Source organism: Adiantum capillus-veneris, chromosome 21 (genome assembly GCF_014529385.1).
Source record: "Adiantum capillus-veneris isolate H3 chromosome 21, ASM1452938v2, whole genome shotgun sequence".
Lineage (NCBI taxonomy): Eukaryota > Viridiplantae > Streptophyta > Polypodiopsida > Polypodiales > Pteridaceae > Adiantum > Adiantum capillus-veneris.
The window spans coordinates 145,989,323-146,016,488 of NC_140951.1; the positions used below are offsets into that span (position 1 = coordinate 145,989,323).

Consider the following 27,166-nt stretch of genomic DNA (forward strand, 5'->3'; position numbering starts at 1 on the left):
TTACCAGACTTTTGCTAGTACTTGGAGACTTATGACCCAAGGAAATCTTGAAGTTGTCAAGTTTGATGCATTATGCACATTGCTGTTGCAAGAGTCACTTTCTAGAAAAAACAGGACTAGGTAGAGTGCAGTTAAACAGGCTTTTATTGCTTCTCAAAGAAAGGGTGGTAACAGTAATGCAGTCACTTCTTATGGTTCTGCTGCGAGCGGCAAAAATATTGTTCCTAATGCTTCTTCTAGCAGCACTTTGTCTGGCAATTCTGGTGATAAGGGAAAAAAGAAGATGCGTTGCCATTATTGTAAAGCTAATGATCACTTGATCAAGCAGTGTCCTAAGTTGAAGGCAAAAGAGGCTAAGAAGAAAGAGGGTGGTTCCACTGCAAATGTTGGTTCCACTACAAATGCAGCCATTGTTGAGTCTTCTATAAAAGGAGACTGTAATGCTGATGTTGATGTAGAATGGGCTTTTAGTGCAAAGTGCACTTACAATCCTGTTGTCCATGATGCATGCTTGTTAGTTGCTGCAGATTCACATGTGTGGTATTTCGACAGTGGTGCTACAAAGCGCATTACCTCACATCGTGAATTGTTTACCTCTCAAGAGTCTGTACCTCATGGGAATTCAGTCACTTGTGCCAACAATGCCTCTTATCCAGTTCAGGGAGTTGGAAAGATTGTGCTTACTACTGCAAATGGCAGTTCCTTCACACTTGTTGATGCACTTTATGTACCTGGGATCAAGAAGAATCCCTTGTCTGTATCTGCACTTGCTAGACTTGGACTTGTAGTCAAATTTGTGGATGACAGATGTACAGTTCATGATCTCAGTTTTGGTGATGAAATTGTTACATCTGGCCTTTTGTGCCGTGGGCTGTATAAGCTCACTTTGTATGACAAGTGTGGACAAAATTTTGCAAATGCTGTTGCAAATTCAAGGGCTATTTCACATGCAAAACTTTGGCATGCACCTTTTGGTCATCTGAATTTTGCCAGTTTGCTGCGTTTGTAGAAATCTGATATGGTTGCTTCTTTGCCACCTCTTGAAGCACATGTCAAACATGTTTGCGAAGGCTGTATTTTGGGTAAGATGCATCGTTCTAAGTTTCCAAAGGATGGTTCACTTCGGGCCACATGCAGGTTGCAGCTTCTGCATAGTGATGTTTGTGGGCCCATGCAAACTCCGTCCTTGGGCAATTACCTGTACTTCGTGACTTTCATTGATGATTATTCCAGGCATGCATGGGTATTTACGCTTAAATCGAAGTTCGAAGTTTTTATGTGCTTCAAACAATTTCTGGCTATGGCTGAAAATGTCTCGAAATGTACTATGGGCACCCTTCCGCACCCTCCATTCCGATTGAGGAGGGGAGTATATGTCTCATGAATTTAATGCATTTCTAGCTAGTCGTGGGATAAAACACCAATGTACAGTGCCTTATACACCCCAACAAAACAGAGAGGAAAAACAAGTCACTTACGAAAATGGCGCGATGTATGGTCAAAAGTCAAGCTTTGCCGCATTCTTTTTGGCTTGACGCCATCATGTGTGCCACTTATGTACTTAATAGGTGTCCTACGAAAGCTTTGCATTCTATTACTCCATATGAAGCATGGCATGATAGAAAGCCTTCTATTGAGCACATGCGTGTTTTTGGCTGTTTGGCATATGCTTTGGTGCCACAAGTGCAGCACAGAAAATTGGATGATAAGGCTGTCAAATGTATTTTTGTTGGTTATAGTGCTGAAAGAAAAGGTTACAGGTTGTATCATCCACAAACAAAACGTGTTCTGGTTTCTCGGGATGTAGTGTTTGTGGAAGATTCTGTTCAGCCCTTGCTGTCATGTACTAGAGACAGTAATGTAAGCTCACAGGACATTTATGACACTTTGTTGCCTCTTTTCAGTGGTGGAAATACGAATGTAAGTTCCAATGAGGCAAATGTACAGCCTATGGGGGTTTCTGAAAATGTTCTAGATCAACCTATTACTGATGCAAATGTACATGATGTACTTGATGAGGAAAGGGCTGAAAATGAGCAGGCTAGAGGTATGCCAAAATGGATGGTGCACACTTTGCGTGACAGTAAATTGGATGCACCTTTGTCTAGTCATACTCGTTCAGGCTCTCGCCATGCATCTTATGCATCAGATTGTTATGCTTTGCCTGTGTCTAGCTTACATGATGTTGAGGAGCCTCTGTCTTTTGATAAAGCACAGAATTCAGAAAATTGGATGGCTGCCATGCAATCAAAATATGATGCACTCATAGAAAATGACACATGGACTTTATGTGATTTGCCTCCTGGCAAAAAGGCCATTGGTACGAAGTGGGTTTACAAGTTGAAACGCAAGCCGGATGGTGAGATTGATCGCCATAAGGCTCGACTTGTTGCAAAGAGTTATGCACAGCAAAAAGGCATAGATTATGAAGAGACTTTTGCTCCCACTTGTCGTATGACTACTGTGTGTTTTCTATGTGCATTGGCAGCTCATTTTGGTTGGGATGTACATCAATCAGACATTGTTACTGCTTTCTTGAATGGTGACATATTTGAGGAAGTTTATGTAACACAGCCTCGCGGTTTTGTCATAAAAGGACAAGAGGACAAAGTGTGCAAATGTAACAAGGCTTTGTATGGGTTGAAGCAATCTCCTCGTGCTTGGTATGAGAAAGCTAACACTCATTTGGTCAAACAAGGCTTTCGTAAAAGTCCAACAGAAAGCACATTGTATGTAAAGCGTGAGGGCGATGTACTTCTCATTGTGGTTCTTATGTTGATGATTTGCTGATCACTGGACCAAATGAGAGACATATTGTTGAATTCAAGGCTGATTTGAATGCTACTTTCAAGATGAAAGATTTGGGGTTGTTGCATCATTACTTGGGTGTACAGTTTAAGCAGTGTGATGGTGGTATTGCCTTGTGTCAGAAAAGTTACATAGAGACATTGCTATGTAAGTTTGGACTTGAGGATTGAAAACCTATTGCCACTCCCATGGAAACAGGTTTGAAGTTGAGTCTACATGATGCTGGCGATCCTGCTGATGTCACTCTTTATCAAACTGCTGTTGGCTGCCTCATTTATGTATGCAACATGAGGCCAGATATTCAGTTTGTAGTCTCACAGGTCAGCAGATTTATGCATAGCCCAGGGTCTAAGCATTGGCAGGCTGTCAAGAGGATTTTATGCTACCTTAGTGGCACTTTACATCTTGGCTTGTTTTATCCCGGGGGGATCATTACCGCCAGACTTACATACTTTTTCGGACTAAAATTGGGCTGGTTGTTTTGACACGAGTGTGTCCACAAGTGGTTTTGTATTTCATGCTTGGCAGTTCATGTATATCATGGTTGAGAAAGAAGCAACCTACTGTGGCCACTTCGAGTTGTGAGGCTGAGTACAGGGCAGTCTTCACAGCTACGGTTGAGTGTGTATGGCTCAAACGCCCTATGGCTGATTTGGGTGTTGGACAGGACACTGCCAACACTATCTACACTGACAGTCAGAGTGCATTGGTAGTTGCGAGGAACCCAATTTTTCATGCTCGCACAAAGCACATTAAGGTGCATTACCACTATGTCAGGGAGAGGCTCTCAGCAGGAGAGATCAGCTTGGCTTATGTGCCAACACAGGACAACCTTGCAGATCTTTTCACAAAGGCATTGTCTCGTGAGAAGCTTAAAGCTTTCCGCAAAGCTTTGGGCTTACTCCCCTTTGTGGACTGATCATATCCTCAGGGCATGGCACTTCCCTTTACTCTGTGCCAGCTCTCCTTCACCACATCACTCCAGGGGGGATTTGTTACCATATACATGTGGTAGTGATGTGTGTGAACACACTAGGACCGTCGGTGCATTTTTTCCCTCTTTAGGAGGTTTTTTCCCCTGAGCATTGTATATACGCCCATCACTCTAGGGCTATCTATCTTTCCATTGCACACTAAGTAACACACTCTCTATTGTGTGCCTTGAGCTTCCTTCATCTTCTCCAAGCTGTGTGTTTCTCTGCAACCCATATACATGTGGTAGTGATGTGTGTGAACACACTAGGACCGCCGGGGCTTTTTTTTCCTCTCTAGGAAGTTTTTTCCCCCGAGCATTGTATATACGCCCATCACTCTAGAGCTATCTATCTTTCCATTTCACACTAAGTAACACACTCTCTATTGTGTGCCTTGAGCTTCCTTCGTCTTCTCCAAGCTGTGTGTGTTTCTCTGCAACCCTAATTCCAACAGATACCATCCCATCTTGGCGACTTCTCTTTACCCAAGTTTTTAAGGGTCCTCCAACATTCATAAAGAGAAAAAGACATTTCCATAAAATTAGCTCGAATAGGGTCTACTACAGCTAGAGTGGTTGAGAAAATCTTTGCTCTAGCTTCTCTGAAGATGGTAAGTCATCAGGAGCGGCCTCTCAAATCCGGAAAGATAACACGGAAGTATTTGGTTAAGTTTAAGAACTATTCGAATCTAGATGCTCAGTGGATGACGCAGGAGGAATTAGCAGCTTATCCCGAGATACTGGAGGTGTATGTCCAAGCACTACAGTTGAGGTCAACTGTTTAGAAGCCAGAGGGATGTTGCTAATTGGACTATTTTCTTATTTTTAATGATTAATCTCTTTTTTAGGATATTTTATTGTGTGCACTAAGAACTATTAAAAGATTGTAGCTACAGGAACTGCCATCAAGAACGGACAACTCTGATGTGTCATTTGATGGGTGACGGTAAACATCGCGAAGGAGTTTCCGTAAGTTCGGTGGAAAGCGCCGGGTTACGAGTGCCCCTGATGCGTCACATGATGGGTGACGGGTGCATCAGTAAGGGGACATCCCGTAGGCTAAGGAGGAAATCCGAACTGAGTAAGAAAATACGCGTAAGAACGCAAGCACAAGAATAAAGATGGGTTCAATGAAGCTTTTTACGAAAAGCAGGAACATTCGCAAGAGGACAGATGCTTTCCCGCGAGGAGTCTGTGTCTGCATTGCATCTGTGCCGTGTCCTGCACCCGGGGACGCCTGGAATGTGTTTGTGTAGCATTGTTTTCACTAACTAAGTGAGTTTTTAAAGTTTGAACAGGTTCGCACTTTATTTTATTAAGTGGCCGGTCACTTTTAAGTGACCAGCCCTTATACTAATAAAATAAAGCAAGGCTATCAAAAACCAGCGCTAAAAACCTACGCATGGGCTGAATCTGCAATTTCTCTCTCCTCTCTCTAAAAAGCGCCAGCACCAGTGATCTCTCTCTCTCCTCTCTCTAGGGCGCCCAAGTTCTGCTTTTTTCGGTTCTATTCCCGCCGGGTGCCATGCCTATAAAAAGGCAGCAAGCGTTCCAGTTTGGGGACATGTCGGAAGCAGCAGAAAGTGCTAGCGCTGGGATTCTGGAGTAGAGACTGACGACGGAAATTGCAAGTGTTCGTGTGACAACTGAGTACGGAGGTCGATTCTCCGAGCAAGGAGCGACAGGTATAAGGTGTTGATACGTATTGAGAAATTGTTGCTTTGTGTGGTTTGTTTTGCAGGAATCTCCCGTCTTACGGGAAGGCCCCTTCATGGGAAGTACGGCTTTACGCCTAAGTCCCTTACAGGAAAGTACGGCTTCGCGCCTAAGTCCCTTACGGGAAGGAACGGCCTTGTGTCCAAGCCCTTTACGGGAAAGCACGACCTTCGGGTCTAAGATTACAGAACGGAGGGGTTTCCTTAAGGTCTCGTGCTTGTATAAGAATTCTCCCTGAATAAAGAATACTCTTAACGGGGAGGGGACCAGTCCATCTTCTGGTCCCCAATACTGTGTCGATCTTCTCCCTTTTGCAAAGTATTTTATTTTTCAGATTTCTAAGTGCTCGTATACGCTCCCGTTTTGTGACAAGCGGAATGAATGTTGTTCTTTCTCCAGATGAGTGATCCATATTTGCTCAAGGTTCCTTTTAGTTCTTATGGAAGGGAGAGCCTTCCCTTCTTAATGGAAAGTGCTATGATCACGAACAAAGTGAGTGGACACTGTGCATGCAAGTGTATGAGACTGAGAGATAGAGAGAAGAGAGATACGACACCAGAGACGTTGTAAAACCCTCCTCCGAAGGCCCCACTCTCATTGGCGAGAGTGGTCTACGATTGATTGCACAAACGGATACAATGACGTTGCATAAAAGTTGATGCAGATCTAGTCTATGTCGACGACGACGACCAGGATGGCGATGACGACAATAGGGCTGAAAATGAAATACTTCTAATTGTTGTCCAAAAAACACTATCTGCTGAAAATGTTGAAGTTTTTGGGGCTGTTTTGGTGGCTGAAGAAGACGCACGTAGGGCTGCATTTTTGGAGGCTGAAATGACTTGACAAAACGCTGGTGTCTGCAGGGTTTTAGGGCTGAAATAATGCAGGTTTACCTGCTGCAAATTGATGCAGAAAAACGCTGATTGGTCTGCTGCATTTTGGGCTGAAAACGCTAGGTGACTGCTGACGATGGGGAGATTTGGAAACGCTAGGTGTAAGGGTGGGCAATGCGGTCCAGATCGGGCTGAAAACGCCAAGGCAAAGAGGCTGCTTGCGATGCTACAAACGCTAGGGCTGAAGCTATTGGTGATGAGGTTTGGGACCAAAAACACCAAGCTGCTAAAGATTGGAAACGCTAGGCACTGGGTGCTTGAGGGGTTCTTGCTGAGAGGGGAGTACCTGTTGCCAAAGGCCTGTTGTGCTCCTTGCTCATCTGCCATTTAGTGCTAACTTTGGTTTGCTTATATATTTTCTTACTCAATTTGCCCTACCTCTTCTTGTTGGGAAGTCACTTAAATTAATAAGTGAAAAATGTCCAAAATAGGGAAAATACGCTAAAATCACTGGAAAATTCCCCTATCTGATTCTGATGGATTATGATGGGAATGCTTATGATCATGTTGTGTGCAACCAGAGGATATGCATCTACACTAAGTGATTGGGCATGCACAGTCTACGAATAGACTCACAAAAGTGCCAGATAATTCTTCTTCGCCTCTCTCATGCTCATCACCTCCAAGCGAAGTATCCATTCCGCTTCGAGTTTTGGCAGTGTTCTGTATCACTCAAGGAAAGAACCACAAGAATCACAAGAATTTTTTTTGCTTGTTGAGGTCGCACGAACCCAAGTTCGCTTGGGCGTGTCGATTCCTAATCATGTTTTTGAAGAGTGATAGGAATCCCAAGAAAGAAGGGCTTGTCCAACCTCCCCTTGTCTCTTTTCACTCATTGAGAGCGGACCGTGCACTTAGCGGCCGGCCAATCGACGTGAGGTGGGAAAAAGCAACCTTGGTGTGAGCGCAAGGCTGCCAAGGGCTACGCCCACGGAAAGGAGTAGAACTCGGGTGACGAGAAGATCCTTCTCAAACACGGTTTGCAAGCGACAGAATACCTCAAGAACCTCAAGAACCCCAAGAACCCAAGACCCGCAAGAACCCAAGTTCCTCGTGAACATAAGAACCCAAGACCACAAGAACCCAAGACTTCAGTGGATGGTCATCAGCTCTGATACCGATGTAAGGTGCAGCGGAATGAATGTTGTTTTTTCTCAAGATGAGTGATCCATATTTGCTCAAGGTTCCTTTTAGTTCTTATAGAAGGGAGAGCCTTCCGTTCTTAATGGAAAGTGTTGTGATCAAGAACAAACTGAGTGGACACTGTGCGTGCAAGTGTATGAGACTGAGAGATAGAGAGAAGAGAGATACGACACCAGACGTAAAACCCTCCTCCGAAGGCCCCACTCTCGTCGGCGAGAGTGGTCTACGATTGATTGCACAAACGGATACAATGACGATGCATAAAAGCTGATGCAGATCTAGGCTATGTCGACGACGACAACCGGGATGGCGATGACGACAATAGGGCTGAAAATGGAATGCTTCTAATTGCTGTCCAAAAAACACTATCTGCTGAAAATCTGCTGAAGTTTTTGGGGCTGTTTTTGTGGCTGAAAAAGACGCAGGTTTGGCTGCGTTTTTGGAGGCTGAAATGACTTGACAAAACGCTGGTGTCTGCAGGGTTTTATGGCTGAAAAAACGCAGGTTTACCGCTGCAAATTGATGCAGAAAAACGCTGATTGGTCTGCTGCATTTTGGGCTGAAAACGCTAGGTGACTACTGACGACGGGGAGATCTGGAAACGCTAGGTGTAAGGGTGGGCAATGCGGTCCGGATCGGGCTGAAAACGCCAAAGCAAAGAGACTGCTGGCGATGCTACAAACGCTAGGGCTGAAGCTGTTGGCGATGAGGTTTGGGACCAAAAACACCAAGCTGCTGAAGATTGGAAATGCTAGGCACTGGGTGCTTGAGGGGTTCTTGCTGAGAGAGGGAAGTACCTGTTGCCAAAGGCCTATTGTGCTCCTTGCTCATCTGCCATTTAGTGCTAACTTTGGTTTGCTTATATATTTTCTTACCCAATTTTCCCTACCTACTTTTGTTGGGAAGTCACTTAAATTAATAAGTGAAAAATATCAAAAATAGGGAAAATAGGCTAAAATCATTGGAAAATTCCCGATTGATTCTGATGGATTCTGATGGGAATGCTTATGATCATGTTGTGTGCAACCAGAGGATATGCAGCTACACTAAGTGACTGGGCATGCACGGTCTACGAATAGACTCACAAAAGTGCCAGATCACTTCTAATCTAGACTGACTAGACTAACGGAAACCCTATTATGGTGTAGCTTGTCCACAGACACATAGGGTTGGATGTGTCACGTGACAAGAACCTTGAAGTTGAATAAGGTTGCGTTGCTTGCTGTCTGAACTGAGACTGATGTTGCCGACTTTGGCTATAACTGTCTCTGCGATCGCGCTGTGAAAAGCAAGCGCTGTTTGAAGATCTATTACCAGGGAGAAAATTCCGCGCAGGGCGCCGATTATCGCCAAGACACTCCACATAGGCAATTGCAGCATCCAAGGTGGTAGGGTTGTATTTGTGAACATCGTCCTTCACGTTGGGTTCGAGTTCGTCGATAAAGCTATGAAGTTTATCAGAGGGACTAAGTCTCTATCTCCAGAGTTAGCCTTTGGAACTCTGTGATGTCTGCGGCCAAGGAACCTGTCTGGCTCAGGAGCATCCAAGGTGGTAGGGTTGTATTTGTGAACATCGTCCTTCACGTTGGATTCGAGTTCGTCGATAAAGCTATGAAGTTTATCAGAGGGACTAAGTCTCTATCTCCAGAGTTAGCCTTTGGAACTCTGTGATGTACGCGGCCAAGGAACCTGTCTGGCTCAAGCGGCGAAGAGAGGACCGGGCATGAAAATCCGCAATGGCAAGTTCGAACGCCTTGCGAATAGCATACCGGAATTTATCCCAAGAAGGTGTGTGTTTACCAAAGAAATGTTGTGTCCTTGAGCAGAGAACTAGCAAGTGCAACTTTTTTACTCTCGATCAAATCTATGTTTGATAAGTAAACCTCCATTTTGAACAGCCATTGGTCCAGCACGCGCTTGTCGCGGCGACCATTATACGGTTCCGGCAGTTTAACATCAAGCTTCTTCTTTTGTGCAGCATTAAAAATTTTATAAAGTAATGAAGTTCGCCATTGTCTACCTCTTCAGTTGGATTTGGTTCGTTTGGTTCATCCACTGAAGCTTCGGAAGAAGGTGTTGAAGATGCTGCATTAGTAGTCCGAGAAACAATAGGTCGACTTCAAGAAGTGTTTTCCGTGTGCATCTCATCCAAGTGAGTGTGAAGTGATGCGAGGCTTATGGAAAGTGTGGCCATCTGCTCCTTGATAAGAGTAAGGGCATCGTCAGATTGACCACCTCCATCTTTTGCCCACCAAAAAGCAAATCGTAAAAGCTTAATCTCCAAAATAGCAAAGTGCTCGAGAAAAGAAATTCGTAAGGTTTAGTTTTGAAAACTAACCCCACGTTGATGCGTTTGTGAGCGGAAGAGAGAAGATGGTGGAGTGGAAAGCTCCTGTATGAGGCCCTGAATTGCTAGTGTCAACGTCTTGGTTTGGTATGTGCATTGTGTGTAAGCCTTAAGGTATGTTGGTGCATAAGACGAAGTTTGAGCTTTTGATGCTAGCCCTACGGCTCTTTCTATCAAACTACGACTCTTTTCTTTCATACTATGAACTGATGATTCTGTGTCAAGTGCCTTCTCAAAGAACTCTTATATAGGGCCTAGGCTCTACCCTCCAATAGCTATCACCGTAAGCAACTTTGTAATAGACTTGGGACACTCAAAGCCAAAGATCTATAGAAACACACGTGAGAAAAATACAAACAATTGAATTGAACTTGAAAAAAGGGGGAGAGAGAGAGAGAAAGAGAGAAGAGGAGAGTGGACATGGAACAGCAGAGTTCCGTCCACGTAGCAGAGTTCCGTCCCCACGTGCATTGGGTCCAAAGACCCCTTCTCGGTATTTCTTTATTTTTATGCTTGACAAGCCTACAAGGTACAATGTCCAAGGGTCCTCTCTCTGGCGATGCTCCTGGGTTGTTCGCGTGTTGAAGTGTCTTTTTTCGATGATGCATCTATTGTTTCTCAAGTTTATGGTAAGTTCATGGTTGCAGGTATTCTCACATATACGTCTCTTCCAAGTGTGTGCTTGGACCAAGGGAGTCACAAACTTAAGCATCAATACTCGACATATAGAAAACTTGTGACTAGGCATCTAGCATTATGAAAACCATAGCATAATCTACAAAATTATCGGTGTGTGCCTACATATCTAACTTGTAAACAACCAATATGCAAAAGATCATTGTTTGCTTACATATTCTTTGTGGGGGAAAACCTATCACCCAAGAATCAAAAGAAAAAGAAAAAGTAAAGCTGCATGCATAACTACCAACCTCAAAGGTGTCATTGGTGAGTGAGGGTTCCATGCTCTATCTCGCATTGGTGTTCTCATACCATCATGGAAAGGCGTAGCTGTATAAGAAACAAAATCAAAGAATGTGAGGACATATTGACAATCAAACCTCAATTCCTACGTTAAAAACCCACCAGTGGGATCTCTCATCGGTGTCATGAAAGGATGCATAGGTGTTCGAGATGGGTGCATTGGTGTTTCACTTCCCGCTCCATACCGAGGTGACTCTCTGCATCAACGCTTCAAGAGGTAAAACTTCACACAAAACCGATTTTATTTCAGCACAATTTGAGGAGGTTTACCTGTATGATGGTGCCATCTCCTCGGTATCCCTTAGCTGGTCTCTGTTGACTGTAAAATCAATAAAATGTGTTAAGGTCACCACATAGCTAAATCCCAAATATTAATTTAGTGTCATACCTGTAACCACTTTCATTTGAGATTCTAACTCTATCCTAACCGAAGAGTCTATCACGTCAACAACCCGCCCTCGGTAACCCTTGAACGGACCAAGCCTAATCTTTATGGTCTTTCCAATAAGACCATCTTCTCTCCTTCTTCCTCTATGTCTTCCTCCAGCTGCCATAACAAAATACTAAATAAAGTGAATACCTATGGCTTTCTTACGAAGAAAAGAAACTTTGTCTTTCCAAATACCATACCTGGAGGCGGCAAGCCTCCATTGAATGAACCCCTATTTTGTGATGCATTTGCACCAAGAGGAAGCTTCATTAGGTTTGTAGCTAGATTTGAAACATTCGCCTAGATCAAATGGAGAGACATTGTGAGTAGGAACATAACTTGCATTGAGAAGCTCAAGAATTCAGATAACCAAACCTATTACCGAGCTTCGAGAACCCCCTAGCGCAGCACAAGATCGACCTCGCACACAAATAAATCCACCATTCTCAAGATAATGGCGATCGTAAATAAAAAGTATGTTACGAATAATGTGCTCTACTGGACCTTGCTTGCCCTGAAAGTAAGATCTCTCACACCTCATACTCAAATCAAGCAATCAGTGAAGATAAGATGTCCCAGAACCCACTTCACTAAGCAATATAAGATAACAGAAGCAGCACAAACCTTGAACGGCCCTTCCAAAACTCTAACTATGTCTTTCAAAGAAATTTCATTCATAAAATGATCTTGTGTGCGACTATTTCTGTCAAAAACTTTTTTGCGCATGTCCCTCAGCTTCACGGTAATAATTTCTGGTCTTTCTGGAACTGCCTTTAGAATCTGAAGAGTAAACATTATATTATAAAGACAGCCAATAGTACAAGTTCTAATGAAATAAGCAGGTTCTTACCTGGCACCCATCTGTTTCTACTCGAATGATAGTCCCAACATTAGTCTGACTACAAAACAGTCAAGGAAAGAAATCAATATACTGAATTTACCCATCTGTGCGCATTCATCTAAACACCCGACAGCAAGACATGAAAAATGATTGATGGAAGAAAATTTGTGGAAACAAAACTTACTCGAAGTAAACCAAGTCGTGAAGTTCAAATTCTCCAAGCTTGGTAAGGCCTGAAGTAACTTCAGAGCTTTCGACCACGTGGTCTGCGAACACTCTGATCTGCAAAATAGAGATTGCAATGCAGACAGTCAAACTTTGCTGGTTAGCCGACGGGAACTTTGCTACGCCAATAGCTGCCATATCACCCATAGAGCACCAACTTTGCTAGATCCTTCCAATGTCAAGCAAATGTATGTGGTTAAATGTCTCACATGTGGACAAAGACACTCCTAACCTGGTCTTTTCATCAGAAATGACATAAATCCAACTCTCTGTAGCAAACAATCCCCACCATGACTGGCTACCCTTTCTAACGAGGAGAAGATAAGCACCTTCAAGATCCGAATATCTGAGGATTCAGATCTGATTGAGATACTAGCTAAAACAAAATGGCCAGGAAGCTCTACGCAGGTTGGAGATTTGTGATCAGCTTCAGCTCATCAAAGTCAAGACGGATAGGAAAGTCTACCCAAAAACACGAACTGTAGTTACCTCAAAAGATCACCATGACAATACCTCTAGGATGGTCTCCAGAACTTTGAATTTACACAACAAAGAATATGGCACAGTCATGCATGCCTTAAAAATTAAGATGGGCACAAACATTAAATAATAAAAACAATCCGTGCACGAACACAAATCAGGCACTCTTGCGTGCACATTGTGGTGTTGAGCACAGCATAAGCCCAGATTCACCTTTAAAGGAAAATGCAAGGTATAGTTATAAACATAAAACAAAATAATTTTGCTTCAAGTACAAAGTGCTTTTTCACCACATGTTGCCTTCCTAGAATCAACAAAGAACCCAGATCCCATTGAGAATCTGTTAAAAAGTAGGCAATGAATGTCACACAAAACACAAGACTCCACTTACATCCTCTTTAGTGGTATCAGACAAAATGACCAAAATGTGAGCATCAACCTTCACTACCATCCCTGTGGTTCCTTCATGCTTTCCTGACATAACTTTCACATGATCTCCAGTCTTGAAAAATTTACATAATTGTTTATCTTTAAAGGTAAGTGTTGCCTGCACTCCAAAGTAACAATAAGTGAAAACTTGCAAGCATAACAAAGAGACTTATGGCAACCCTAGCTTCTACAAACGCACCTTTAAATTCCTGTACTTTGGCTTGACAAAAACACTATCTTCATCAACTTTCTCAACAATTCCCATCAGGTTTTTCAGGTCTCCTTCAATAACCACCACCGCATCACCTTTCATAAAGTGACCCTTCTTCCGATTTGCAAGAAGGGATGCTAAACCCACAGCATCACTGCTCTTTTCATCCCCTGGCTTTTGAAACTTTTGCAGCTCATCAAAAGATGGCTCAATGTTCTGGGCAGTGACTGTTTTCGTCGAAACATTTTTTATCAGGTACCCATCTTTGAACAAATGTGATTCAAAAGTATCATAAAACTCGCCGGTTATAGGATCTCTTTTCCTGTCCACTGGAATTCTCATGTCTCTGTTACACCATCAGTGAATGAGAGAGAACTTTTAGAGCTCTTCAGTCCAATACCAAGGCTACACTAACAAAGTCCAGAATAATAAGCTCACTTGACTTCAGCGATACTGACAAAGCGAGGCGGTGGTACAAATGCCTTTTTCTTCTCGTCGGTCTTCCCCTCCTGGACCCAACAAAAAACCAAAGTGATAAACAAATAGCATCAGCACCATAATACTAGTAAAGAAAACAAGAGGAGACGAGCAGTAAGCAACGGTGAATACCAGTTTAGCAGCCAGTGCTTGAAGGTCAATTCTAGGAACCAGCTTAATGGTGACCCTTTGCCTCACATGATCGACATCAACCACCTGACATGAGAACAGGGCCAAATCTGTAAGCTTTATACAGTAAACAAGATAACAAACATAGCAATTAGAGAAAAATACCTTGGCAAGGTCGCCCTTATAGATGCCAGTTTTGACTCTAACCCAAGAATCTTTCGCAAGCTCAACCGACTTGCTTTCCACTGAAAGAACATCTGTCATCTCCTTAATAGGGACAAGCATGACTTTGTTGGAGTATATCATCCGTAGACCTCTGCAAGCCTGCTTCCCAAAAGATACTTCAGCCAGCTCGACAATACAATGATGAAAATAAACCAAAGGTTTAAGAGGGCAAGAACACCTGCTTCACATATGCCTCCTTATCAGCCTCCACATACAAATACCCTTTCAAGTGATCCAGAGCAACAGCAGACCTAATCTGAAGATCTTGACCTTGCGTCCGCAAATCAAGAAACTTCTGCATTAAACAGACTGCTGCCTCCCGCTCATGTCCAGCCTATACATATGAACAAGAAATTGAAACAGGATCAAAACTGGATTTATCCTTCGGTTCCAGTAACAAATGCGAATAACCAGACCTTGCAAGTCACCATCCAAAGCTTGGGGTCTTTCACTGAGGGAAGCAATGCTTGCTGCTCTACATCCGTGGTCTCCTCATCATACTCCTGGTAATCTTGTCTGGCACTATACCGCTGTTGTATTAGCTTCTCCATTTCTTCCACATCTTCTTGATCATCCCTCGGTAAGAAAGGGCGTCGATGCATTCTCTGTCTATCCTCCTCCTCGTGTAAATCAGTACCCTCATCTTGAATAAAGTCTGACAACAATCAGCACAAGGATCCTCATTCACACACAACCCTGTTGCTTTTCACAAGGACTTCTCATTCTGACGGCCCCAAATTTGCAAGACAAATACATGGTGAAAATACAAAATACGACATCAAGTTCCTATCAATTTACAACCCTAATCAAGGCACAAAAAAAGAATAAAAAATTCAAAATAATGTTATGCACATTCAAAGTCACCCATCGTTACCTTCTTCCCCCTCATCCTCCTCTTCTTCGTCATCGCTGGCATCAGCAGCAATGTCATCAATGAATTCAGAAGCCCGACGGTGTTTTCTCTTTCTAGGTGCTTCTTCCTCCTCTTCATCGTCATCTTCCTCAGCGACGTCATCTATGAACTGGGAACGTTTGTATTTGCGCTTCCTGTTGCTCTTTACATCCTCCTCTTCATCCTCATCCTCCTCTACTTCCTCTTCCTCTTCTTCCTCTTCCTCTTCCTCCTCAACTTCCTCCTCCTCCTCTTCTCTTCGATGCCCCATGCTAAGCCTAATCAGGGCACAGCTTCGCAGGAAGAGGGATCTCGCGACTGGGCGATCGCAAAACCAACTTCAAAAAATGTAGCCGCTGTAAGAAACCCTAGCAAACCTGGACAGTAGAATCAGCAGAACTTGTGGTGAAACGCAAGTGAGTTTGCTCCGCGCTCTGGAGAAACAGAGTCCTCCTTTCTGCAACCAAGTTCCTGTCCCTCACTCTCTCCGCTATTTGGTGCATGTCGCGAGCGAGAGGTTGTGTGTTTTTTTTAGGTGGGTGTGTGTTGTGTGTGTAATTTTGTTTGTTTGTTTGTTTTCTTTTTTTTTGGAGGGGGTGTTGGGGGGGGGGGGGGGGGGGGGGGGTGGTGTTTTAAAAGCCAGCAAAAAACGAGCCTGCAAGAAGAGGTGTGTGTGGCCTGTTATTCATCAGATGGGAGTGTAATGACGAAGCACCAACCCAAAAAGTCTCATTAGGTTCTCCATGTCATGATTGGTTGAGCTCTAACAACCCATGCATGTGCAGTTCTTGAGTGATCAACACATCCCACATAGAAGACACCAAGCCAAATGCCAATATTTGAACTCTCATGGCTTCACTTGTAAGGTGATGAAGTAGAATTTTCTACATGTGTGGATATAGGAGGGCTACTTATAACTTCATATATGGTCGCTAAGTGAACCCCCTATCTTCACATGTCCTACTTGAAGACATGGTTTCTTATGAAAAGTAGTCCATTGACTTGGTTGAATCTTAGAGGTTTTAGTAAAGAGGTGAATTAAAACTTTGCATGTATAAGCTTAGGATGCTTTTCACCATTTTTTTTGGCAAAAAAACCATCTGTCCTTACTATACAAGTTGATTGTCTTGGTTGCTCCATGTGAGATAAAGGTTTGCTTGGATTTCTCCTACAATGCATCTTCATGCAACCAAAAAAAGAAAAAAGCCATAACGATTATAAAGGATACATAGATATTATTTTCAAAGTTGTGTCATACCAAATGTATATGATAGGTATCCTTTTCAATACTACCACATGTTGTCCTTCGCCAACAAGTTGCATACATCATAACATATTGAAGTTTGTGTGCATGTGTTCTTTTGCATGTAGTTGCACTTGCCTAGTAGTAGCCAAGGGAAATGATGCAAGAAAAATCATTAATTGGACGCTTGCAAGCACACAAGAAGACACATCAAAGTGAGGCCTACAAAAGAGACATTATGCATTAGTTGAATAGTAAGTTTTTCTTCCTGTTTTTATCACACGATGCTTCACTTGACAAATTGCATAAGCTCTTACATGCTAGATATTGTATGAGCAATGAGCATGTAAAAATAGCCTCGCTATCTTATTGTAGCGACTATGAGAACCACATACATATATGGCATATGGAACAGGTCGACTCGACTAGTGCATGGAGGCCACAAGAGATTGCCAGGCTCTTGAAGAACACACTCGATCCCTATCTACTCGAAGCTACACTCAAATGCATGTCATGCAGCAAAGGCTAACTACGACACTTGTAAGCAAATCTCGTCGATTCACTAAGCAAACGAAGTCCAAACACAACCAAACTTAGAGATCGGATAGGCAATGCCTAAAGACACATATCCATGCCCTCAAATCCCCCTTCTGACCACTTGCCAAATTTGCGCTTATTATATACTGGACAGATTTTACCTAATTGTTTTCGATTCCAAATGCACCTTAGAACGCAGTAATGATGCCCCAATACCCCTCCTATGCATAAAATGCAGTTTCGTTGTGTAAATCTTGAGTTGTGAGCAGTTTTAGAAGGAGGTCAATAGCAACAAAAAACATAGTTTTACCATGAGAGACTTACAATGTCGTGAAGAGCTTTCACCTGTGTGATGAAGTAGATGGCACTTCAAACGGATAATTCACGAGGGAGCTATATGAGCTTGGGAGAGTAAACAGTGCTCCGCAAAAATGTCGTACCGCTCAAAAAAACTCCCTTAGGTTTTACCAAAATTGTCTTTTATACCTTAGCCAAAAGTTTTGAGTCAAATGAGTAATCTTCTAAGTGTCTTACAGCCTAGGAACTCATTGATACAATTCAGAAGTATTTAGCCCCGATTTGGCTAGCTCATAATCACATAATCTTTAACATTGTTAATCCGAGAATCAATAAATTACAAAAGCTTTGGGCTAGAGACATGTAGATTGCTCAAAAATATGAAAAATTACATCCTCAGGTATTACATAGGCTACGATGTTAGCAATGTGGGTAACATTTTCCCGCCTCTTAAATTGGGTCGTCCGCGACAAAACTTCATGGGATTGGATAGTGATCTGGTTTTCGTGCCTTACGCTGCTTCTTTAAAGCTTCTAGGGTTTCATAGTACTTGATGCAAAGCCTTTTATCTACTTTTGCTAGAAATTGCAAGTTGATGGGGGTGTCGAGTTCCATGGCAGTGTAGCCAACAAATCTTGCACACAAATTCTCTACCACAAGGCCAAAGGTACGTGATTGAAAAGTGAAGAACCTTGTGTAGAAGGCTTCCTCGAACGCCTGTGTGTAGTAGAATGATAGAAAGTCACCCTAGCAACGATGCCATATAGAACTTCATCGGGTGGCTGATCTGAGAAGTCATAACAGAGCCCTTGGTTAAGTCCTGGTTACCTCCGAGGAAAGGCATCCAAGGAGCATTAGTCTGCTCTACTTGGCGGAATGCCTGTATACATGTGAGAATCACCTTTGCAATCTTGACGACATGGCTTGTGGATAATATCGTGGAATGTAGATGCATCAATGTTTTGAGTGAAGACCCATGTTCCCTTCTATTCCTTTGATCTCATTGATTCGCCTCAGTTGGAAACTTCAGAGCTTCGACCAAAATCTCTTTAGTGATTTTGACTTCGATGGCTTGACCATTGGAATCTACAATTCTTGCAATTCCCTTTTCTTGAATTGAGCTCAACATCTCATAGGCTACTCCATAAGGCTCCATCTAGTAGAATGGCAATAGCACAAGCTTGTAGTGGGATTCTATGATCTCTAGGGTTTGTGCCACATCGTAGATTTCCTTCGGCAACATCTGCAATTCTTATGCTTGGTTGTTTGCACTTTTGAGTCGACTGTGGAATATGGCCACATGGCATCTTTCCAGTAGCAGTGTTTCCCCAAAAAATGTTTTCTTTGCTTTGTGGATAGATTTCTCTTCGAGTTGATACTAAGAAGTTTCAGAAGCTTTTTCTTCTAAGTCTACTTCTTTGGAGTTGCTGGTAGGTTTTGCATTGAACCTGGAGTCAGTACACCAAGATATGCATTAGGTGCATTCCAGAGTTGAAAATTTCTTATGAAGCCCCAAATGAGTTGTAGCATATCAAATTCAAATTTGAAGTCAAATAATTTATAAAAACCAAATTGGCTCAAAATTTGTATTTGAGATAATAAGCATGCTTAATATGTAGGGCATGAGTTTGGCATCAATTTTGACCCTTGGCTATGCACATGAGTTATATTCATTTAAAACATGTAGAATTTGGATTTTGGGAAAACTTGGATGCATGAATGCCATGTCAGAGACATTTTTTGGATAGAAGGGTTCTGAAATGACCAAGTGTTGGAGCAAATTCTCGAGGTGTCCAATTTGTCCCAAAATCGATGTGTGGGTTTGTAATGACATGTTAAAGCTGACAGTGATAACATTTTGCAAAAATGGGCTCATTTTGACTCTGAAAATAATAAGCACACTTATTATCTCTAGTGTCATTTTTGCAACTTTTTTGCATTTTCTCTTCACGGGGTGGTTGACCATCATGTCCCCTTGTCCTCAATGTGATTTTGTAGATTTTTGGGTTTGAAGTTGTTCCCTTGCAATAAATTTAGAAATTCGGAAGCTCAAGTGCGTTTTTTGATGGTGGGAACAAAGTGGAAGTGATTTTTGTGATGTAAGGGTGTTTAGGGATGTAATGCAACACATGGAAGGGATGTGCGATGAAAAAGTGCAAAATGGGGTGCAATCTAGGTCTGGAGATAATAAGCGCGTTTATTATCTATCCTTGCAAATTTTGGACCAAAGTGATATTCAGTGGTACACACTTGACCTCTAGACCTATTAAGTAACTTTTAGCCCCTTTTGAACTTGTTTTGATCCCTTGGGATGGTTCTATCTATTAGTGGCTGATGTGTCAGGGTACTTATCTTTTTGGACTTAAACTAAGGTCTTAGCGTTAAACCTTAGGGGCATGTTTACACAAGTGGCTAATGCTTAGGTAGTTTGAAATACCAGAACTGTCTTATGGGGCGTAGCAGTTTTTGGATGTAACCAACGAGCATCTCGTAGTTTTTCATGTAGTCGTACTGCACTTTTGGGCTTGTAGTTTGATGATGATGATGAATACATAGTGAAACAATACTTTTTTGTCTCAATCATGGTGTATCTTATTCATATGCTTTACAGTTCTGTGATTTAATGAACAATCTCCTGCAGTCATTTTCCTTTATAATGCACATTTCTTGTACGAATACTTGTTAGGGTTGTGATCTCCTAAACCTTTGGCGATCTTGCAATCGGTTCAAATTGAGCCTGAACGATATGGCACTCGGGAATGTAGTAGGGAACTGATATGTTGGTTGACATAGATCACCTGCAGGAATTCTCAAATTGGGTAACCCTGCAGGAAGAGTCTGAGGAATATGCAACAAAGTTCTTAGACAAGTTCTTTCTGAATCTGCCATGGGAAATCAAAATTGCACTTGCTGACAAGGTAGTTACATCATTTTTACCTTTTGGAGCATGCAATTTTCCTTCATGTTACAGTCTGTATGAAAGAAAAGTGTTGGTACAATATTTAAGACAAAAGAGAAGAAACAATGCATGAATGGGTCAGGGCAAGGGTCCAGTTTACCACAACATTTAAGACAAAAGAGAAGAAACAATGCATGAGTGGGTTAGGGCAAGGGTCCAGTTTACCACAACACTCATATGGCACAAGGCTTAGAACGAGGAGAGAGTTCTCTACAAGGGGAAGACGGGAAGAAGAGTCAGGTAGTGATGACCAAGAAGAACCTGTAAGGGGGCTTGCTGCAAGAGTAGAAACTATTGGGGCGGGGATTGAATTGCAAGAACCTGAACACAGGCTGCAAAAAACCCCACTTGCAAACCAAGGAGGCCAACAAACAACTCCTTCCACAGGAGACTCACTTTTGGGACAATCAATTAATGTACTGCTAACTCAAACAATCTCAAGGGCAAGAAGACAATTGCAGTTTGTACCTTCAGGGACATGTACTTTACCTTTCAATCAGAACACTTTCGATACCTCCAATGGCTGCACCAAATCCCAAAGTGGATGCGTCAAAGTTCAGTGGGAAAAAGTCCTAAGATGTTGAGAGCCACGTTGGTCAGTTTCAAACAAGGTGGTTTGTAAGTGGATATGAGGCGTTACATCCGGATGTAGTGAAGAAATAGCATTTTGCAGCAACACTGCAGGGTAAGGCCATGTATTGGTTCTTGCAGTATGGCATGGTAGCTTTTGCTGATTATAACGATTTGAAGCAAAGATTTTTATTAAGGTTCAGGATGGATAAAATACCTGAAGATATTTTGAAGGAGTTGAGAAAATTGAAGCAGAAAGATTTGTTGGTTGAAGATTATGCATTGAAATTTAGAAATTTGAATAGTAGAATGGAGGCAGCACAACAGCCTTCTATGCAGCAATTGGGAGACTACTTTTGTAAGGGACTCAAAAAAGAGTTCAGAAGTGCAGTAGCAAGGAGCCCCCATTAGCAAATGCACAGGATTTTACTGATTTGGTGGAAGCAGTTGCAAGAGCTGAAAGAAGATATGGAGGTAAGGCAGAACTAAAGGAAAAGAAGAAGAAGAAGATTGAGGATTTCAGACTCAGAGTCAGAAGATGAAGATTTAGATCAAGATACCGAGGAGAAAATTGATACTGATGATGAAGATTGGTTAGAAAAGAAGAAGAAAAAGTAGGAAAAGAAAAAGCATAAGAAATATAAGGGTAAGCAAAAGAATGAAAAGTAGGAAAAGAAAGTAGCAACTGCAGATGTAGTCAACAAAATTATTCATGAAAAATTGATGATAATCGGAATGAGCAAGTTTGGAATGTCAGGAAAACCATATTATCAGGTTTGTCAAAGATTTGGTCTTGAATATGAAAATTGTTATTATAATCCAGATTTCAAGGGAAGAAGACCTAAGTATATTACTCAGAAAATGAGGGAGGCAGCTACAAATGTGGTAGCTCCTTAAGATGCTATCAGGAGATATCAGGGACTTGCACCTCAAAGAAGGTTTTAGAACCAAAATAATTGGGGATACCAGAATAGAGGTCAAAATAATATGCAGTAATTGCAATGTAATTATTGTGGAGCAGTAGGACATAGACAAGGTCCTGATTGTGAATTGTGGTGTAGACACCAAAATGATAGAGGCATTCCTATCAATAGGTACAACAATAACAATAACAACAATAATAACAATGCTCAGGAATAGAATCAACAACCTCCACCCCAGCAGCAACAAAGACGTCCATGTGAGGCTAATTTAGTGGTGTTGGAGGAATGGATTGAAGAAGATTTGAATGAGGAAGAATGGATTCAAGACAAGGTAAAATTCTATTAGGAGGAACAGAAACCTTATCAGAAAGTACAAGAGTGTCAATATACTCAAAGAATGGGTAAGCATTACAATTGTGAATGTGCAGCATGCATCCAAATTGAGGATATTCCTGAAAGCAATGGGTGCACTGATGTCATGGTTGTAACGAGATCAAAATCAAAGCCTAGAAAGGCAATTGTGCACATAAACGAAGATCGGGACACTGTGAATTAGAAGGAGCAAAAAGAAGTGAGAGCAGAAGCACTCAAGGAAGTACAAGAGTCCCAAGGATGGTATATACCATCTGAAGAATGGGAGTTTGCTGCAAGATCCTTGGCTGGCCAGGGGAAAAGTACATTAGACAAAAGCAAGATTGTGTTGAAAGAGCATGGCAATGGTGATGAATTTTATGAAGCTTTATTGTCTTGGATGATTTTAGTGTTTTTGGAAAGAAGCAGGAGCATCTTGAACACTTGAGGTTGTGTTTTTAGAAATGCACGAAATTCAGATTATCATTAAATCCAGCCAAATGTGCATTTGCAGTGAAAAAGAGGAGTTCTTTTAGGGCATGTGATTTCTGAAGAAGGGGTTTCTATTGATCCAAGAAAGGTGGTAGCTATTAGAAAGGCACTAGAACCAAGAACAATTAAAAATTGAGCAGATTTTTGGGGCAAGTCAAGTGGCATAACAGATTCTTGAAGTATTAGGATGGAGGAAGAAGAGCCCTTTGTCACGCTGCGACCTTTGCGCAAAACTCTTTACAGAGGACATGGTGGTGGATGAGTCCAGCAAGGAGGATGAGCCAAAAATGCTTACACCCATCAAGGCTTTACCACCTTCAAAAGAGGAAGTAATCCCAGAGTACTCCATGGTTGAAGAAAATAGGGTTACTAAATTTTACAAGGTTACCCTGGATGAGTTGGAGGTAGAATCAAATGCCAATGGTATACTTAAAGCATGTGCAGGCAAATGATGGACATATCTTTGCAGAGGATTATTTGACTGAAGAACTGATTGCACAAGTTTTTGATATACTTACTGCAGAAGACAATGAGGTTAGCAAAACAACCGAAAAGGACATGAAAAAGGCTTTTTGACAGTCTCAAGGTGGGAGGCATTACTATCAGCTATCAAGAATGAAGAACCATGTGAGACTGTAGCAGGTGAAATGGTTTCTTGAAAGAATATTTCTGCTGGTATATAAGCAGGGAAAATTATGGCATATTGTTAGCAGCTGAGACTGGTAGGCAGATTGGATGGGCAAACATCCTATTTGACAGGATCAAGTTTGAAATTTACACCAAGCAAAAGAGAAAGGATAAAACAACAAAAGTTGGACCATATTTGGCAACAGTTTTTCAGTATGTGAACAACAAGAGCATCTTGCAGGTGAAAATGTTTCTAGGGACATGACTGTTGATTGAAGACTTAGGATCTGCATGAAGAAAGGAATAAAGACAAAAGTTGTATCAAGAACACAAGACCCTACATATGACAAAGGATGTGCAAAATTTGGTCTCTACAGGATATTCATCAAAGGAGTCTCTGGAAGCAGTTAAGGTGAATCTGAACAAATAATTTGGGGACTTGTTTCCTGAAGTTGGTATGGAAACAAGTGAAAAATCAGCAATACTTGTGTCAGTCAAGACAAGTTTTAAACTTAGAAAGCTAAAAGGAAAGCCTGCAGGAGAGACACGCACAGAAGCATTCATTATAGTATCACAAAATGCAGATGAGGCCATAAGGAAAGTCAATGAGCCTGATATCCTCATGCAAGATCTTGTTGAGCAGATTTGAGAAAATACATTGCATCGACTCCGAAGAGAAGGCAATGCAAAATTGTGTGAAAGGCAAAAGCTAGCCGACTTTGGTTATCAACACAGAACTCACACCATTTTGGGAAGTATGCGAGTTGCGTACGAGAATTTAAAATATTTGGCACCAGCTTCTGTTGATTTACGTCGACTGCAACTATGGGATGCAATATGGAACGAGCAGAAGGTGAAGAGTAAGTGCATGAGGGCATTAAATGCAAAGTCACTTCCCAAAAGAGTGTGTATCGCCCAAGGCACAACCACTGCATCATCCAAGCAGCTAGACGTTACAGGGACAAACGCAATTATGTGCACTGTTTACAACTCCATGTGCGCACATCTCATCGGCATTCCACACAAGGCATTGATTGAAGGACAAACAATTGGTTCGGGGGCCTTTGGTGAAGTAAAAGAGTACAAAGTTTGAGGGATTTCTTTTCTTCCTGAGCACATAACATATTGTGAGAAGTTGTACAAGGGAAACAACAACTTCAAGCTTGAGATCTTTCAAATAGAGCAGGGCATGCAAGTATTACACCCAACAGGTGCATTGCTTTCACGAATGGGTCACCTTGGATTACAATTTTTCCATACTATAATGGTGGCTCTCTCGGCAGCATACTCTTGAAGGTCCCCTCAGATACAGTGAATTTGCCAGAGCGATGTATCGCTTGGATCAAGGGTGGAAAAAGCCTCTCCCTCCTGACATGCGACTAAGCCAAGCACAACTTGCCAAAGTCAAGGAGGTAGTGATGAATATGCCCCACATTATGCATTCTCTGGTGGATGGCATGGCATTGCACATACAACGGGCATTATTCACACTGACCTACCCCCATTTAATATAGTGTTGGACTTCCTTAAGATTTGAAGGCATGTATCGGCATCATTGATTGGGGACTTCTACTAAGAGCGCCCAGGATGTGATTTTTGCTTAATTTTGTATATGGAGCAGATAAAAACCCCAAAAAGGTGGCACGTGCTCAATCTACTACCAATCAAGCGTGACAAAAGCAAGGGTGGCTGGCCCCCAAGTTATATGATTCCGTTCTTGAAAATTCATATACTCCGGTAAGTGATGTCTACGCTTTGGGATACTTACTGCAAGTGCTATATGATTTTTGGAAGGTTGTACAGGATCTGTGGATGGGTGGCAGTACCCACAAAAAAGCCACCATGGATGCTATACTTTATAGAGCCAGAAATTGGATGTTCTTGTTAAATTGCAAAGAGAGAAAATCTATGATGCAAGTGGCATAGTTTTTTAGATCATTGAAAATTGAGCCAGCAAGGGCGCAACGCCTGTTAGTCAAACTCTCTGTCGTTTAATCCAATTCCGTAATTGAACACGGTTCTTATATTTGAAATATGTGGTCAAGATCATTTGTTAGGTCTCATGTTTAAGGTGTACTCGTCTTTACTAGATGCTTTCCACTAATTTTTGCATTCCATCTTTCAATCTTTGAGGCCAATGAGATGGAAGTCTTATGTATTAATCTTTCATTCACCAAGTTTCTTATATCACCTATATTTTTGTAGATATGGTAGATGGACAAGATAAAGAGCACCATGAGTTGGCTAGAAAGGCATACGAGCCACTTAAAGCTCTCGCACAAGGTTTGACTGCTCACTAGGCAGCTAGAACGGTCTACAGATTGTCCAAATGGGCAAATCCCAGTCATGCCCAATGGAGTGACATAAACAAACAAGTCACAGAGGATATGATCAAAGAGATATGGTCGTGCCTAGAAGGTGAGATCGAGAAGCGAATATGGAAGGTGTCAAGGTGCCAATATAATGACATCAAACTCAATGCTGAGCGAATCTTCCTGGAGGTGTATGGCCATGCGCTCCACAATGCAGATGCACAACTCTACTTTGCTAAAATGCTTTATATGCCTTTTATTCTCGACAACTTACACACACACACACACACACACACACACACACACACACACACACACACACAGAGAGAGATAGTACTTGTCATTTAGACTCAAAATGTATTATATTAAAGTACACACTATAGTGTATACTATGTACATGGAAGGCTTTATATTATAAGCCTTGGATAGATATCCGGCTAGCACTCCTCCTCTACTTGGCTTACACATAGCCATACTAGAATTGGTACAACACATAGGTTAGATGCCAAACACTAAGCTATACGGGTGTAGAGGTGTTTCCCATAGTTGCAGAAGGACATTCCTATCCCAACACGCCTCCCCTTAGGCATGGACTTTATTGAATCAAGCTGGATGGAGACCTAAGGCCACATAGGCTAGTAGTCACACAGATTGACTGTACTCGGACTTTGCGTCCAGAGATGTCATCGTTAGCACCCATGATATTTGTGAGGAGACAATGACGTTCACAAGACAAGAGCTTGCTCTTATGGTGGAAGGGGTTGGAATGGAGTTGAGCAAGGTTAAAGAAAACATGGGGGCAAAGCTCACTGAGAATGAGCAAGAAGCAATGATACTATCCCAAGTGCAGACCCCTTCCCCGACCACTGCAAGGGTTGAAGTACAACTTAACAAGCTTAGTCAAGATGTGAGGGCCTTTTTCAACGTTTAAATCCTATACGCCAAGGCAATCACATCTCCCACTTTTTAACGCATCCTAAGGCTGTGGATGTCTCACATATGGGTAGCAGTTCCTCCACCAACCCATACTTTGTCGCATGCTTGATTGAGCTCGTCTGAGTCTAAATCAAGATTTTCCTCTAGCTCAAGGCTTGTGCACATCACATATCCAACGTCAAAGTGTTCTTCTTCTACAGCATCACAATCATAAATCCATCTGGGTATATCTTCTTCATATTCTTTACTTTCAATGTGTCACATAATTTTTTCACTGCAATACATGTAAACAAGTTTATTAGCACGATCCATAAGAAGTCGATTGCGAGTAGTGTTGTGAATGTATTTGTACACGCTCCAATTTCTTTTTTATCTTGAATTTGAAGAATATTGGCTTAAAACCTTCATCGTAAGATTACGCAACAAAGCATAGTGTTCTCCACCATTTGTTGAACAAGAGAGTTTAAAAATAATCCTTCTTTCAGTCGAAAGGAGGACATTTCTTTTATGCATCTTACACAATCATCAACATTGGCATAGAAAGTGCTTACCACTGTGTAAAAATCATGAACCACCACTTCAACATTGGACATCAAGTCCATATTCTATTATTCGAGATCTAGTATGTAAGCAACACTGTGTAATTGTGTATGCACTCCAACCCATGTAGCATGACTTCAAGCGGACTTTCCTTAGTTGATGAGAGAATGGAACAC

At 42.0% G+C, this 27,166-nt stretch overlaps 1 protein-coding gene across 1 annotated transcript in view; it reads right to left on the bottom strand.

Moving 5' to 3' along the window:
- Window positions 1–15,751, bottom strand: part of GTA2 (global transcription factor group A2) — a 31,892-nt gene extending 16,141 nt beyond the window's left edge. Inside the window, exons 1-17 of the mRNA XM_086494359.1 lie at window positions 15,186–15,751; window positions 14,728–14,966; window positions 14,490–14,645; window positions 14,252–14,410; window positions 14,090–14,173; window positions 13,919–13,989; window positions 13,469–13,826; window positions 13,232–13,387; window positions 12,320–12,417; window positions 12,145–12,193; window positions 11,919–12,074; window positions 11,677–11,808; window positions 11,495–11,594; window positions 11,253–11,411; window positions 11,135–11,183; window positions 10,967–11,061; window positions 10,813–10,891 (exon numbers count right to left, since the gene is read on the bottom strand). Coding sequence (XP_086350485.1) covers window positions 10,813–10,891; window positions 10,967–11,061; window positions 11,135–11,183; window positions 11,253–11,411; window positions 11,495–11,594; window positions 11,677–11,808; window positions 11,919–12,074; window positions 12,145–12,193; window positions 12,320–12,417; window positions 13,232–13,387; window positions 13,469–13,826; window positions 13,919–13,989; window positions 14,090–14,173; window positions 14,252–14,410; window positions 14,490–14,645; window positions 14,728–14,966; window positions 15,186–15,474 — 2,429 coding nt within the window. The 5' untranslated portion in view covers window positions 15,475–15,751. The remainder of the gene's footprint in view (window positions 1–10,812; window positions 10,892–10,966; window positions 11,062–11,134; window positions 11,184–11,252; window positions 11,412–11,494; window positions 11,595–11,676; window positions 11,809–11,918; window positions 12,075–12,144; window positions 12,194–12,319; window positions 12,418–13,231; window positions 13,388–13,468; window positions 13,827–13,918; window positions 13,990–14,089; window positions 14,174–14,251; window positions 14,411–14,489; window positions 14,646–14,727; window positions 14,967–15,185) is intronic.
- Window positions 15,752–27,166: the final 11,415 nt, after the last annotated feature.